The sequence below is a fragment of the Polyergus mexicanus genome, unplaced genomic scaffold (genome assembly GCF_030449975.1).
Source record: "Polyergus mexicanus isolate NDT 795.1 unplaced genomic scaffold, iyPolMexi1.0 SCAF_10, whole genome shotgun sequence".
Classification (NCBI taxonomy): Eukaryota; Metazoa; Arthropoda; class Insecta; order Hymenoptera; family Formicidae; genus Polyergus; species Polyergus mexicanus.
Genome location: NW_027223330.1, coordinates 6957045 through 6973383, shown reverse-complemented (window position 1 = coordinate 6973383; position 16339 = coordinate 6957045). Strand labels below are relative to the sequence as shown.

The window sequence follows — 16339 nt, the reverse complement described above, 5'->3', positions numbered from 1 at the left end:
ATTATGGATAATCAGGGCTTGTGACTTAACTTTCTTATATATAACCTTAAACAGAACAAAGTATGTCCTTTTCTATGTGCACTTTGGCTCCCACTCTTCAACATTTCGGTCTAGATATATTATGTCTATGGCATTTTCAATAAAAAAGTGCAATAAATCATCAATGATAAAGCTATGAGAAGCAATTCAGGACCAATCTTTTTATATTGGACATAGTAAAAACAACTAGTAGAAATATGTTTTCTAAAGAAAAAAATTTGTTTTTTGTACATATATCATAAAAACATTAATTTTACAAATAGAGCAATTGAATATAATAATAAAGCAAACGGAGAGTATTCATTCTGCCAAAAAAAATCAACAGAAAATGTTGATTAAAATCTAAATTATAAAGTCATAAACAATAAAACTGTTATTTTACATTTTAATATTCCCACTGTTGGGTACTGAGCAATAGTTCCAACAGGCGGTCGATAGGTGATGATATCGTCACTTATAAAATAATTAATTTATTAATTTTTAATAAAAATATGCAATAAATCATTAAAATAATGATGGAGCAATGAGGAGCAATTAAGGAGCAATCGTTTTGTATAGGATGTAGTTGAAGAAAACTGTTATAAATATGTTTTTTAATAGAGATTATAAATTTTACGTTTTTCGTAAATATTTAAAAAAATATTAATTTTAAAAAGGGAGCAATCGTTGATTCTGATGGAGTCATTAAGGAGCAATCGTTTGGGCTATTGTTTATTAAAAAATTTGATCTTCCAGCGCCAACATAAGTCCAGTCTATGCTATATTATATGAAACAAATAAATTGTAATAGAATTAGGTTTGACATTTATTTATTTTGTATTTTGCAATATTTTAGAATGTTTGCATGGTATAGTTCTTCTAGTTCCCTAATTAATATTTTCCTCTTCTTATTAATTTTCTTATCCCTTGATCTTCTTCCTTCCTCATTCTCCTCTATGTTTACTCTGGCTCCCACTTTTCCTGTTCTTGCATTAAAATCTCCCCCCCCCCCTCCTATCATCATCTTCACCCACTTTTTTTCTGTACCATCTATCCATCCCCTTAATCTTGTCATTTTTCTTCCTAATCCTCTCTGACATACACTCCAATTATCCTCCATCTCTTTTCTTCTAATTTTATTATGTTCGTAACCATTCCTTCTTCTACGATTCCATATCTTCTATTTCTATCTCTTTACCTCTTTTTATATCCATTATCATCCCTCACATTGCTTTTTTTTCTTGTTTTTTTCGACTCGCATATTGTATCTCCCATCTATATCCCTTTGATAATTTTTCTCTCGTTTTCGCCCATCCCTTGCTGTTCACCCACGTTTCCATTAATATCATAACGTCTCATTTCTCTATTCTTTTCCAAAGTCCTGTGTCCTTATTTCCCATCCTCGCTACATTCCAAAACGCTACTTTCCATCTCTTTATCTTTTCCTCCTTATGTTTCCTTCCTATTCTCCAATTATTCTTCCTTCCCCCTCTCTTCATCTCTCCTGCTCTCTTGTCTTTTATTTCCCTCTTCCATCTACTTTCTCCTCCCCTTTCCCTTTCTTCTTTTCTCACTGTGTCTCCTCCCCCTTTTTGTCCTCTTCTCTGTTTTGTTTTCTGCTTCTCTTTCCCTTTCTCTCCCTCCTCTTTCCGCTCTCATACCTCTTCCTATCCCTTCCTCCATTTCATCCCATCTCCATCATTTTTTTTCAATCCTTATTCGACCATATTTTATCTACGTTCTTTTGCCTTTCTTCTTATTTCGCAATTAATTCCAGATTCCATATCATTTGCCTCTTTCTCCATGTCAAATCATCCTCTATCCTTTCGTTTCTATCTCCCAATCCTTTTCTTTTTTTCGTTATTTTCTTTTGATGTCCATGTTTTCTTTATTAGCGCTATATCTTCCCTCTTGTTCCTCTCTTCACTTTGTAACAATGCACCCCCCATCGTTACCCGGCACGTAGCCAGCCGGAAATCTGCCGCCCGGCGAACACCAGCCGGGCAGTGGCAGAGGCGCCTAGCGCCCTTTTTAATACTCAAATTACCGCGGTTGCGATAAACAACCGTATGACCGTTATACGGCCGCCGTTACGCCGTAATACGACAAGCCCGAGCACAGCCGAACGCTGCCGGAAGATCCCGAGCGTCACCCGCCGTGTCGTTTCGCCCAGGGGAAGCGACGCGTTTACCGTAATTACCCGCCGAAAACAACGCGTTGTCATCCCCACCTGGGGGCAAACGACGCAATTACCGATAGACGCTCGGGTATAAAAAGACAGCGTTTCAGCATCTCATGACTAGAACGATTCCTGAATCCGCTCGAGCAGTACGCTCCGAGATACAGTACCAGAACCGATCCTGGCATTCGCAGCAACGACGGAACGTGAGGTTGACGTGTTCGCAGCCTCCGCCGAGCATTCTCGGTTTCCGTGCAGTCTCCGAAATCCTGACACAAATCCGACTAACTCGACGAGAGCGGAGTGTTCGCCGCTCTCCTAGATTACGGTCTATTATCCGACCGCTCCAGCTAGCCGGACCCGCGGGTTTGCGAGTTCGCTGCCCCGTCGAGTTTTCTCGACTCCGCCGCGCTATCCTCGATTCCGCGGACGGAAGCAGGGATGGAGAGTTCTCCGCCCGGTCGAGGGTACTCGATCTCCGATCGCATTCCCCCTACCACTGGGAATACGCGCATAATCCCGCGACAACGATTAAAACCGTTTTTATGATACTTGCGAATTATAATCACCGCGCCGAAATACCTGTCGCCTAATATTCCATTATATTCCGCTCGCCGTCAAAATAAATATGGTCTTGCCGTACACCGACCGACCGCGCCCTGTTTCTTGCGCGTCTCGCACGCCGTCAAAATAAACACGCGTCGAACGATCGCGCCCGGTTTCTTGCGCGTTTCGCGTGCCGTCAAAATAAACACGGCTGTGCCGTACGAAGATCATAAGCGTTTCGATATATCGAACATCGCGCACCGAATAACGAACGCGCATTACATCTAGCGCGTTGCATCATCCGCCGCGCGCTAACATCACACAACCTATTGTAAATTGACCATTGCCGAAAGAGGCAAATAAAGACGATACCTTTTAACTCAATCTTTTCGTGTGTCTCACCTTTTCACGAGCCCTGATCCCGACCGAGCTCATCCGCGCGCTCGCGAAAAGTAACCGCGTTACAACTTCTCCAATTATGATTTCTACACCTATCTCCTTAAGTAAATTTGCCACTTCCTCCTTCAATTCTTCCCTCCCTTCCTTAATTCCTTTTATTATAATATTCCGTTTGTTTTCCTCCCTTTTCTTCTTCTCTAACCTTCATTCTATCTTTTTCAAACTCTCCTTCAACTCCTTCCCCTCTCCTCTTTTTTCTTTGAATTTAATTCCTTTCTTTTTTTCCCTCACCTTCTCTATCACTAACTTCTTCATCTCCCCTTCTATTCTCCCTCTCATGCTTCCTCTTCTCTCTATTAATCTTTCCTTGTTCCCATCTTCATGATCACTTTCCTTCCTCTGTTCTTTCTATTTTATGCCCAATTTATTTACTCGCGTTACTTGTCGCTTCTTTATCTTATCTCCCTGCGCTCACTCCCTTTCTCTCTCCCTTGCATATTTATTTTCCCTATTTCTCACTCACTTCCCCGCTACTACACTCGTCTACCATTCTTACCATTGGCTCATTTAATCTTTCCCTCCTTTCGACCGCCCTTGTCTCAGTTTTCTTCACCTTCTGTCCTTTTCCCGTATCCACTCACTCCATTTTTTCACATTCACCTCACTTTCTCTATCTTTCATTCTGAATTCTCTCCTTTTCTTTCTCACCAACTCGCACTGAATTTTTTTCGACCGTTAATAACTATACCGAAAATGGAAGTGTCCAATTACATGTTATTTGTTACTTGTTACTATCTAAAATTTTATTTTTTTAAGGAGTTCAATGAAGAAGACGCTATGAAGTATTCGTTATCTGGAGTTTGGTTGAAACACGAAATCACTATTGAAAATTGCTTCATTGGCAGTTTTTGAACCATGGTTTTCCCGCCGGGTCATAAGGCAAGTGCCGAGGCAGGGGCTTGAAAAGTACTCATTTGAAAATAATGAATCCACGGTAGATCCTCTCCTCTTGTCCGAAGATTCTATCCCTTATGATGCGGCAGCATATTTCCGAAAGTCAGACGAAGAACAGAAGACAACTAATGCAGTGCCGAGTTTTATCGGAATCGATTGGGACCTGGTTAATGACGAAGCTCGGTAATCTGTAACAACAGCTCAGGGTAGAGCAGGAAACCGTTTTAATACTCAAGAGTCAACGTTGGATGATATTTTCGTCAATGAAGCGAGTTCGATGGGAATATCCTGTTTATTCTTGGAAGGTGTATGATTGGGGCCGACAAATAATGGCGCGGTAACTTGCAGTAGCAACTCAAGGTAGAGCAGGAAACTATTAAGGTAGCCTGGAGTCAACGCCTTGTAAGGAAAGGACAACGGTCAACCCATTCAAAATGAACTCTTTCACCGTTGATTGTGGGGACGACAATTTTGAAAAAGGAGGGCAGTGTTGCGCACCATATATGTTTCGTCCCTGTGGTGGTTATTCTTGAATTTGCTGTACCCGTCTCTAGAAAATCATTCCCAAACAAGTTGCTAAGAGAGTTGTTGGAAAACAACAGCCAACATCTTATTAGAAGAGCCATCGTCTTAGAGTCCGTCTTGCGACGGATGTCATTTCGTGCGGACGTATTTGTTATTATAACTACTAATATTATCTGATCTGTGTTCTATGTATAGTTGAGTTCTGTGTTATTATTAAAGTTCCTTTTAAAAAAGTGTTCATTATTACGTTTACGAGGCACGCGAGTGCCGGTTGTGTCGCGGGCGTTCAAGAAATATCGATATTGATCCACAGACGCAATATGATACGTATACACACATATTATAATATAATAATACATATTATTATATAGTATTAATATAAATACATAATATAATTGAAATATAGCATATATATATTATTATATGAAATGTACGATATTACATATACAGAGTGTAACAGAGCGCCCGTATCAGCATTTTTTGAGGAAACAACGCATTTTTGTGAAAAATATTTCAGGCAAAAGTTGTAGAGCTCTAAGTGGTGCATTATATAATAATGTTAGTATAATCTTGAATATTAGTATAATCTTGAATATTAGTATAATCTTGACCGTCAGGGTCATATAAAAATCACTTTGAATTTTTTAAATGTAACTCCCTATTTTTCATTACATATTCTTGTAGCTTACCTCGAGAGATTTCCAAAATACTATAATAAAGTATTTTTTCATTAAGTATTTTTTGAGTTATTTTATATTTTAATCTGACATATTTTGATATAAAAAATTAAATATCTCGTAAAATATTATATTTAGTTTTCGATAATCTTACCGTAAGACTTTTATGTACAAAATAATGAGACAAATTAATTAGTGCAAAAAAAACAAATAATTGTTTAAAGAAATACATTGTAAATAATTTTCTTAAAAACAATTATTTTTTTATACTAATTGATTTGTCTTGTTATTTTGTACATAAAAGTATTATGATAAGATTATCGAAAATTAAATATTTTACGAGATATTTAATTTTTTATATCAAAATATGTCAGATTAAAATATAAAATAACTCAAAAAGTACTTAATGAAAAAATACTTTATTATATGTTTTGGGAAGCTCTCGAGATAAGGTACAAGAATATATAATAAAAAATAGGGAGTTCCATTAAAAAAATTCAGTGATTTTTATATGACCTTGACGGTGCTATTCAAAGTCACTAATATTATTATATAATACGTCACTTAGAGCTCTACAATTTTTGCATGAAACATTTTTCACGAAAATGTGTTGTTTCCTCAAAAAAACTGCTGATACGGGCGCTCTGTTGCACCCTCTACATACATATTTTATTATTATTATTATTTATCGAATTCTTATAGGTTTGACGAAAAATTAGAAATTTATTCCATGTTCAGCGATGATAATGAAGAAGTGACAATGAAAGAATTAATTTCGACGGCAGCAGCGCGCGAATGTGTCGAACGATGGCTTATTCAAGTATAAATTTGTTATTTTATTCAAACTTTCGCACAATAATATACATTGAAACGTTTATTTAGAAAAAGTTTGGAAACATTAATAAAATAAAGAAACAGAAAAAATTTTTTATAAATTTGAAATTTATGTATAAATAATACTAGATAAAATTATAAGAAAAAAGGCCAAATACAAGCAAAAGATCGTAGATGTAATTGCGCGTACGTGTATTAATCAAACTTGAAATTAATTACAATTGGATTTTACATATGTTTCGATTTCTGCTTCTGAATCTTTTCAGTATTGTGTAACGCGGTCACCTCGCTCGACGCTCGGATCGGCTCGTCGGTGTCCGGGTTCGAGAGGAGGGGAGACTCAAGCTTACGAAAACACAATATAAGTAGAAAAGATAGTTTATTTAGATAAAGATATGTACAAAGTAGCGTGCAGGGCCAGGCGATGTTGGTCAGCGTGCGGTCGGCAGAAAGCTGGTGTCAGGCGCGGGCGTGCAAAGCGGTACGCGGCGAGAAACGCAGCTTAATCGCGATGGCGCGGCTTTATTTACAGACGAGCTTAAGATTACGGCGCGGTTATAACTAGCAGGCTCTTAGGACTAGCAGGCTTATTTCTAGCGGACTTATTATTAACAGGCTTCTACTACGACGCGGTTAGAACTAGCGGACTTACGGCTAACGGTCTTAAGGCTACGACGCGATATCTACAGGTGGCTTATTACTACGGTTAGGCTAGGTAGGTTGGTATTGCCGACAGGCCCGAGTCTCACGTCGGGTCCGGCCTTGGCAACGGAAACCGGCGAAACCCGGTAGGGCTGAGCGAAACCTCAGCCCGGCTAGGTGCTAGGAGCCGGCGAAACCCGACAGGGCTAAGAGAAACCTTAGCCCGAGGAGCGGTGACAGGAGCCGGCGAAACCCGACAGGGCTCAGAGAAACCTTAGCCCGAGGAGCGGTGACAGGAGCCGGCGAAACCCGACAGGGCTAAAAGAAACTTTAGCCCGAGGAGCGGTGACAGGAGTCGGCGAAACCCGACAGGGCTAAGAGAAACCTTAGCCCGAGGAGCGGTGACAGGAGTCGGCGAAACCCGACAGGGCTAAGAGAAACCTTAGCCCGAGGAGGTAGTAGGTACTGGTCAGGTCGGTGTCGGGAGCTGGATGTCGGGACAGGATCTGGTCCCGATGCCTCGGCCGGCCGGGCTTATATACCCGGCCGGGGCCTCCCACTATACTGTCGGCCCAGGAGTGGGGTCGATTCCGCGTGGGGGACCGTGAGCGAGATAAGGCGAGTCGAGAGCGAGAGCGCATGCCCAACGAGATAGCGCGCCTAGTGTGAGCGGGACGATGCATGTGCGAGCGAGAGAGCGTGCGCGGTGGTTGTGCGAGCGGGATAGGTAGGGTAGGATCGAGTAAGCGAGGCAGACATGTTATTGTATATACATATATATATTTTGCCGTAGTAACGGCCCTGCCGTTACAATTGTATAGATACAAATAATGATAACAATGTTTGGAAACGAAATAGCAAAACAAACACGCAATCGACTAGAGTCATCCCAAATTAAAAATAACTTCAAGATTATAACAATTCATAATATGGACCGTTTATTTTGAAAGTGGTGCAAGTCCATTTTCTTTTGTTTCGAGAAAATTAAATGTTAGCAGATCTGACAATTAAAAAATATAGGTTAATTATGTGAAGTCTGGGAATGTTTGTACTAATTTATCAATATGTAATTTGATTATATAAATTTCTTTTAGGCGAATTTAACTAAAATAATATATATTTCCAGGCTGCAAATGGACTTACACCACTTTCATAATTAGTCAATTGTAAATATCATTTAATTTCAATTTTGAAATAACAAATATCACTTAAAATATATTTCATATTAATCCAATTTTGTTTATAAATAATAACAAGAAATAAAATAGGATTAGTATTTTTTATTTTGAACGTTAATTATATTTATATATTGTTAAACTTAACATAAGATATTGGTATTATTAATTATTTATGCTCTTCATGTGGCAATGTTTTGAAATATTCATGATGCACAGGAGGTATATAAGGTAATAGTTGCTGCATATCCTTATATTTTTCGTATGTAATAGGCCTGGCATCGTGATGGAAATTGGACTTACACCACTTTCATAATCAATGGTTACGCAATTTCTTTTACCGGCCAATTTTAAATTGAACAAAGCATTGGCATTTTTTAAGATATTAAATACTAACTAGTTATAAACAAAAAGTTTACACTAAATTAAGCATAAATTACGTCATATCTCATTTTTTTAAAAAAAGGACTTACACCACTTTCAAAATAAACGGTCCATATGTGATAAAAGAGAATACATTGTAAAAATAAATATGTAATAATGAATAGTAAATAGATTCGAAAAAAGTTATTCTTAACAATACCATATAAAACTATAGAAGCTTCGCCGTCAGCAAACATAATAATATACGTCCTATATGCCCATATCGACATATAGAATGTATATTATTATCAGTTACAAATTTTACTAAAAATAATCGAAACATCCGCGATTCTACTGCAATAATCCACCGCATCCATATTCCTCAAAGGAAATTTAATCGTATTCCTCCACGAAAGGATTAAAAGTAATGTTCTCGATCCACTCTGATGGAGCCAAAAAAGTGGTGTGAAATCTTGATAGAAAGAGGATTCGGTAATGGAAAATCAAAAATGTGAAGTCAGGAGTGAAAACGAAGTCTAAGAATCTGGGATGTTAAAGCGCAATAATTAAATGAAAAATAAAGTCGGACACAAATAAAAATCAAGATTAAATTAATGTATAAATAAACATCGAAAAATGCTATAAATAAATAAATAAATAAAAAGCGAAATAAATACGAATATTATAGTGAAAATTGGTGACTATTTGATTTTCATGGTGAAAATCGTGAAAAACCTATAAAAATTATACTTTTTTACGTTTATGTCAGTAAATACGGAAAATCTTGATAAATGTTTTAGACAAAAGTTTTAGATCTCATAGAGATAAACATTTTATGTTCTATTAATTTTTACTGTATGAATGATAGTTTTCGACAAAAACAATGGAATCTAAATCTTATGTGTCCTCCTAAGCATGTACTTTGCAGTACATATACGATTCGATATGGGTTCGCAACTTTCCACGCAAGCGAGGTTCCACGCAAACTTATTTGTCTAGTTTTTCGTTAGTGAAGCCCTCCGTAGGAGGGCGGAACCCACTGTTTCCATGCATACACTTTTCCACGTGAAGCGAGGTTCCATATAGGTTTGCAACTTTCCACGCAAAGCGAGATTATATATTGGAACTTCTACGCAGTACTGTCAGCCTTTGTAGTTTCAAGAGACACGGTAATGTCTCGCGCAGAGTTCATACGAAGCCGCGAGGCACTCTGGCTATCTATATGCGAGTCGGCCAGTTGCGAGAACCTTAGATTATCGGACCTCAATAACGGCTGAACCGATCGTATTTTTAATAAGTTTAATCGATAGCTTGAGTTTGAATTATATAATGAAAATGTCTTAATTTTTTTTCTACATATATTGTGAATGGATGTAATATCATGCAAAGTCGAAATGTATAAAATTTTTATTCAGATATACGTGTATACATGTATACAACACATGCAAAAAATATAGTGGTATCACGCTACACGCATATACATGTACACAACACATATAATATGCAAATGTATTAATCACGTTGTACAGTTGATGTACTCGATAGAAGATTGCGCTAGCGGTGCTCTGAGATTTGACAAGTAAATGATGATTTGACAAGTAAATGATAAAAAAGGTTAACAGTAGTGTCTCGCGCTAAGCCACGCACAACCAAATTTACGCGCAGTGAAAGTATCGCGGAATAATGCAAGGAAGAAAAGTGATAAAGTGATAAGAAATTATTAATGGTTATAAGAATTTGTGACAAATAAATTATTGAAAAATGGAAGCATTGAAGAAATATTTAGAAAGTTTGGCTAATCATGTTTTTAATAACGATAAACTGGTAATTATATACGCGAACACGTGTTTATGTATAATGTTTATCGCTCTTTTCCGTTTTCTATCTTTCTCTTTTTTTCTCTTTCTTTCATCTCGCATTTTGTTGCGTTCTCGAACAATTCGATGTTGCTTGTTGAACATATATGTCGTAGCCAGATTACATAATCCGTTTATAAAACATCTAGACATTTTATAAAGTACGGCCACATTTCAAAATCATGGTTGAAAATGAAATATTTTGCAATCTGGGTAAGAATTTTAGTCTTTTTATAAAACGCTAACAAGCGACTCGCCACATTGTCAAATGCAACGATATGTACATCGTTTTAGATTTAGATTCTGGCTGGTTCATTTCAGTCATTTTATGAACTGTCTTTGTAGAAAAGCCATTTATAGAATATTAATAGGTAATTATATTATAATATTAATAAGTAATTATATGTATTTCTAAATGAAAAAAAGCTTTTATGAATATTTGTTGTATTTATTACTTACTGTATTTATGAATACTTGTATTTATTACAATTAAGGTTTTATTTGTTACTTGTCAGAGCCATGTCCTTGACAATACATGTCAAAATCATTGAAATCGGTGTAGTCAGCGTTAATATCAAAATTTACCAAAAGTTTTAATTAAAAGAACGTGGCGCAGCTAAACTAAACAATATGCTAAAATTAATGTATTCTTTAATACATTCACATTGCAGTTATTGTGATATAATTAAATTAAATATATTTTTAAATTAAATTTAAGTCTAAATTAAATTTATTGTTTGTTTTTAATATATACTTTAAAAGTTAGTAGCACTAAATTTATTTAATTAAAATCGTTTTATATCTTTTTATTTGTATTGAATGTATTTTGGGTAAATATGCATAAAATATCACATCTCACCAATTTAATCGCTACTTAAATACATTGTAGGGGGAGCGGTCTAACTAATTCCTTGCAAAAATCAAGCGACGATCGGCATTGGTTCAGGAGATATAACAAATTAAAGTTTCACAGTTTTAATGCTATTTTACGTATTATAAACTGATATTAGAGTTTCAGATATCTTTTAATAGTTTTCGCGATCATGTATAACTAGATACATACTATAACGACACACGGAGCTGTCGTCTACTCGCTCGTACTGTATGAGTGACAACAAGATGAGACATTCCATACACAATAGCGCTATATGTATATGCCGCATACCGATACGCGTCTTTGTATATTTATTTGATAGTACGACCATGCGATGTAATGGAGTATACGTATACGTATATTCATTATCTCTCTCTCTTTTCCTCTCTCTTTCCCTTTTTCTCCCTCCTTCTCTTTCCTTACCTCCTTCTTTCTCTCACTCTATTTCTCCTTCCTCCCTCTCCCGCTCTCTCTCTCCCTTTTCCTCGCTCTGTCTCTCCCTTTCTCTCTTCTCTTTCTCCCTCCCCTTTCCCTCCCATTCTTCTCCCTCTTTGTCCCTCTCCCTATTTCCTCTCTCTCTCTCTCTCTCTCTCTCTCTCTCTTTTCATATATTTCTCTATCATAAATTTATAAAATTATAAAAGAGTATACTCAAAGGAATAATCATGCATGAGCGGTGTGAATGCTCCTTGAGGGACAAAATCGCTTTGCGTGCAAGTATACGTATGTGAGTCTGAAATTTGAAACTAAAAGAGGAAATGTCACAATTCTATACAATTGTATTCAATTTTATTATAAATTGGTCACAATTGAAAGTTTGCATTCACATTGTATAAGTAAAGTACCGTTAAATTTTTGATTACGGCTTTAGTTCCTAAGGTATTTTGATCGAAAATTCATTAGTCGTAAAACTCCGAATAAGCTACTTGGTAGCGCTGTACACAGGCAAAACTATTGACAAGTCAGTTTTTTTTCTTATGTACTTGGCGTAGCGATGACCGCGTTACTTGATACAAATGACAGTTAATCTTCAGGATAGTTTTATGTATTTGTGTATATGTTTTAAGCTTAACAAATATGATGCTAGTTAGTACGCTATCTTTTAACTTACTATTATTGATAAATTTTAATGATATTTCTTTTATTTATTTTTGTATTGTTTTATTCTTAATTTTTATATTTACGGTTTTCTGCTTCACTTTACTTGTTTCGCTTTTTATTTATTTATAATATTTTTCGTTGTTTATTTATACTTTAACTTAATCTTATTTTTCATTTGTATTGTTTCCAACTTTATTTTTTATTTAATTAACGTATTATATCCCAGACTCTGTTTATATTTCTGGTCTCATATTTTTTATTTTCCACGGGAGGATCTTCTTTCTGTCAAGATTTCATACCATTTCCTTGCCTGTATTGAAACCTGCGTGGTTGCGGGGCACACCAGGGAGATTATTTTTAATCTTCTCATGAAGGAATACGGTTGAATTTTCTTTGAAGAGCATGGATTGATGTAATAGAATGGCGGATGTTCCTTTTATTTTTAGTAAAATCTATGATTTAGTATACGTTGGTGTGTATGGACATACTATGTTTGGCTGATCGCGAAATCTTTATTTTTGTACGATACTGTTAAGGATAATTTTTTAAGGATCTATTTACCAAGCGTTATCACACATTTATTTTTACAATCTTTTTATCATGTATTATAATTTGTTATAACCTTATTTTTAATTTGGGATGACTCTAGTTGATTGCGTATTTATTTTGTTACTTTGTTTCGAAATACTGTTATCATTGTTTGTATCTGTACAACATTGAAAAGATTCAGAAGCAGGGATCGAAACGTATGTAAAATCCATTTGTAATTAATTTCAAGTTTGATTAATACATATGCATGCGCAATTGTTTCTAAGGTTCTTTTTTCGTATGTGGCTTCCTTCTTTTTTAATATTGATTTTTATGAATAAGCTTATGTCTTTACTATTTAATTGGGTGTAATATTATGAATAGTAAAAACTAAAACGTGAAAAAAAGTTGCAATTTAAATTTCTTAGGTTAATAAAAGTCAAACGCAGATGCTAATGCATAAGTTTCATAGAAAATAATTTTCTGTTTGATTTAAAATGATTGTTTACAAAGCACAAAATATTCCCGATGTGATACCAAATTAATTATAATAATTACACTTTAAGTTTTATTTTTAATAAACCCCTCGTATTCTCATAAAAAAGTATAGCCTAGAAAAACATGTACAATGGTTAAGTTAGGAATCGAATTCGAATCTTTTGTTTGTCGGGAGATTGCTCTTGTCATTGAGCTATTTAAGTCACTATAATATACTTCTCATTTTGCCAACATATATATTTAATAATAAAGCCATTTTTTGCTAGAATAAAATATAACAGAATAAAGAATTAATACGGTTCTAGAAAATGTCAAAATCGCAATTTAAATTTTCCGTATCAATAAGAGCCAAAAATGGAGTTTAACCGCTGTGTCCTAATATTTTTCTTTGTCTACAATTTTTTAGGAGAATACAAAATTTATTAAAAAATTGAGAACGACTGAAAGCAGAATTTTAAAATATGTATAGAATTATATTGTTAAAAATTTGGACTTGGTTAGAGGGCGTGTGAGTGAGTGAATGCGTGCTGAATGCGTGCTCTAGTTTAAACTAAAATTTATAAGTTCAGGGAGTAAGAGAAGTGTTTTTATAAGGCAGGATATAATAATAGGAAGAAAGCAGGGTGAGGGAAGGCAGGTATAGGGGAACAATAGTTTGGTCGTAATAGGGCAGGAAAGGGAACGACAAGGGATTGAGGTTAGAATGTCGAAACTGCCAATGTATAAGAAGGAAGGTACGGCAAGAGTCGGTAAGGAAGGTATTTGCAAGAATGGAAACCATTGGAGGACGGTAAAGAGGGTACGGTAAAAAGAAAGGTAACGTTTGCACTTAAGGGGGATAAGGATAAGGATAAAACTAATGTGTTAAAAAAGTTAAGAAAAGAGAGGGAATTGATAAGGGAGAAATTAAAGGAGATTAAAAATATAAAGGAAAGTGTAATGGAGGAAATAAGTAACGTAGAAAGAAAAGAGTTAGTTTGGGGGGCTAGAATGATAAAAATAGAGGAGAGGTTAGATAAAATAGAAACAAGTATGGAAATAATGAAGAGAGGATATGGAAATTTAGAAGAAGGGACGAATTTAGCGGAGGAAAGTGAGGGAGACAGCAGGGGAAGTAGAAGTGGAAAAAGTAGTTTTTACGGTTCTTATGGATCGATAATAAGTGATGAAAGGTTAAGTAGTAAGGAAGTAGAAAGTATAGGGAAAATGGTATTAGATAAAGAAAGAGAAGAAAGGAAAAATAATATAGTGATTAAAGGGATTGACATAAAAGAAATAGATAAAGATAAGAGGAAGTGGGCGAGGGAATTTTTAAAGGATAAAATAGAAATAGAGCGTGAACTGGTTAATGTTAAAATAAGTGGGCCTGTGATAATAATTAAGTTAGAAGGGATCGAGAACAAGAGGAAGGTAATGTATAATAAAAATAAGTTAAAAGGTGGAAGGATTTTTATTGAAAATGATTTAACGTGGGAGGAGAGAAAGAGACAAGAGAAAATAGGTAAATGGGTGAAAGAACAGAAAAACAAGGGGGAAGATGTGAAGGCAGGATATGCGAGAGTTAGAATAAAAGGGGAATGGAAAATGTGGGCAGAGGTAGAAAAGGAATTAGATAAAGATTATGGGGAAACAGAGTGTAGTGATAGGAAGGTGAGGGCGGGGGAAGAGGCAATGGGGGGTCGAATTTTGCTTAAGCCAAGAAGCGGAAGAAAAGGGCAAAGAGGGGGGAAAGGAAATTGTAGGTAGAAATATTTTATTTTGGAATGTTGCAGGGGTAGGAAATAAAGGAATAGATTTTTGGCGATATATTAGGAATTTTGATTTTGTCAGTTTAAGTGAAACATGGATAGATGAAAAAAGCTGGGAGATGTTAAAGGGTAGGTTGCCAAATACATATGTCTGGGGATGTAGATATGCGGTGAAGGAGAAAAGGAGGGGAAGGGCAATGGGTGGTTTTATTTTAGGAAAGAGGGATTGGGGAAGTAATGTGGATAGAATAATAGGAGATAAGGAGGAGGAGTTTGTGACATCAGAAATTAATGAGAGAAAAGAAAGGTTATTTATTATATCTATATATAATAAGGAGTGCTGGAACACTCTAGAAAAGAAATTAGAGAATTGGTTAGAAAGAAAGGAAGGGGAACAAATAATCATGGGGGAGGGATTTTAATATTAGAATAGGCGAATTGGATGGGTATGAAGAAGAGGTGGGAGGGTTTGATAGGAAAAGTAAAGATAAATTAGTAAGTAATGGAGAAAAGAATATGATTGACTATTTTATGGGCAAAGAATGGCATGTGTTAAATGGTATGACAAATGATGACTGGGAAGGAGAGTTTACGTATGTAGGTGCTAGAGGTTGTACAGTAATTGATTATGTTTTTTGTAGTGAAAATGCGATAGATAGAATAGAGGATTTCAGGGTTGATGACAGAGTGGACTCAGATCACTTACCGATAACGTTGAAGATAGAAGAAAGAGGTAGAGGAAGAACATATCTAGAAGGAAAGGATAAAGAAGAGGAGAAGGAGATCTGGAAGATATGCTGGGATGAGGAAGCTGTACAAATGTATAAAGAAAATGTGGAAAAGTTAACATGGGAGGAGAATAGCCAAGGAACAATTGAAGAAAAATGGGACAAACTTAAAGGCATGGTACAGGTAGCAATGATAAGGAAAAAGGTGGCGAAGAGAAAAATAGAGTTGAGACAAAAGGATTGGTGGGATAGGCAATGCTCTAAAAAGAAGAGGGAAGTGAGGAAATGTTATAAAAAATGGAGAAAAGGTAAAATAGGTAAGGAGAAATATATGGAGGAAAGAAGAAAGTTGAAAGAGATCGCAGAGAGGAAGCAAAGAGAGAAGAGGGAAAGAGAAGAAAAAGAGTTGAAGAATTTAAGAAATCTCACGGAAGTATGGAGATTTATAAATAGGAGAAGGAAGAAGAGGACTTGGAAGGAAGCGGAGATAAGTAAAGAAGTGTGGAGAAGCTACTTCATGGAGTTATTGGAAGGTAAAGAGACACAGACAGGGAGAGTTAATAGAGAAGAAGAAGGAGAAATTAAAAGTATACAAGAGGAGAGGACAGAAGGACGGTTGGAAGAAGAGGAAATTGGTAAAGCGGTTAGGAAGTTAAAAATGAAGAAGGCAGTAGGGGTGGATGGAATACCAATA

The 16339-nt window shown here is 35.9% G+C and overlaps 1 protein-coding gene across 1 annotated transcript in view; it reads left to right on the top strand.

Annotated features, from left to right (window-relative positions):
• Dhc62b (Dynein heavy chain at 62B) overlaps positions 1-16339 on the top strand; it is a 962114-nt gene that overhangs the window by 262743 nt on the left and 683032 nt on the right. The window contains exon 14 of the mRNA XM_070302893.1: positions 6001-6118. Coding sequence (XP_070158994.1) covers positions 6001-6118 — 118 coding nt within the window. The remainder of the gene's footprint in view (positions 1-6000; positions 6119-16339) is intronic.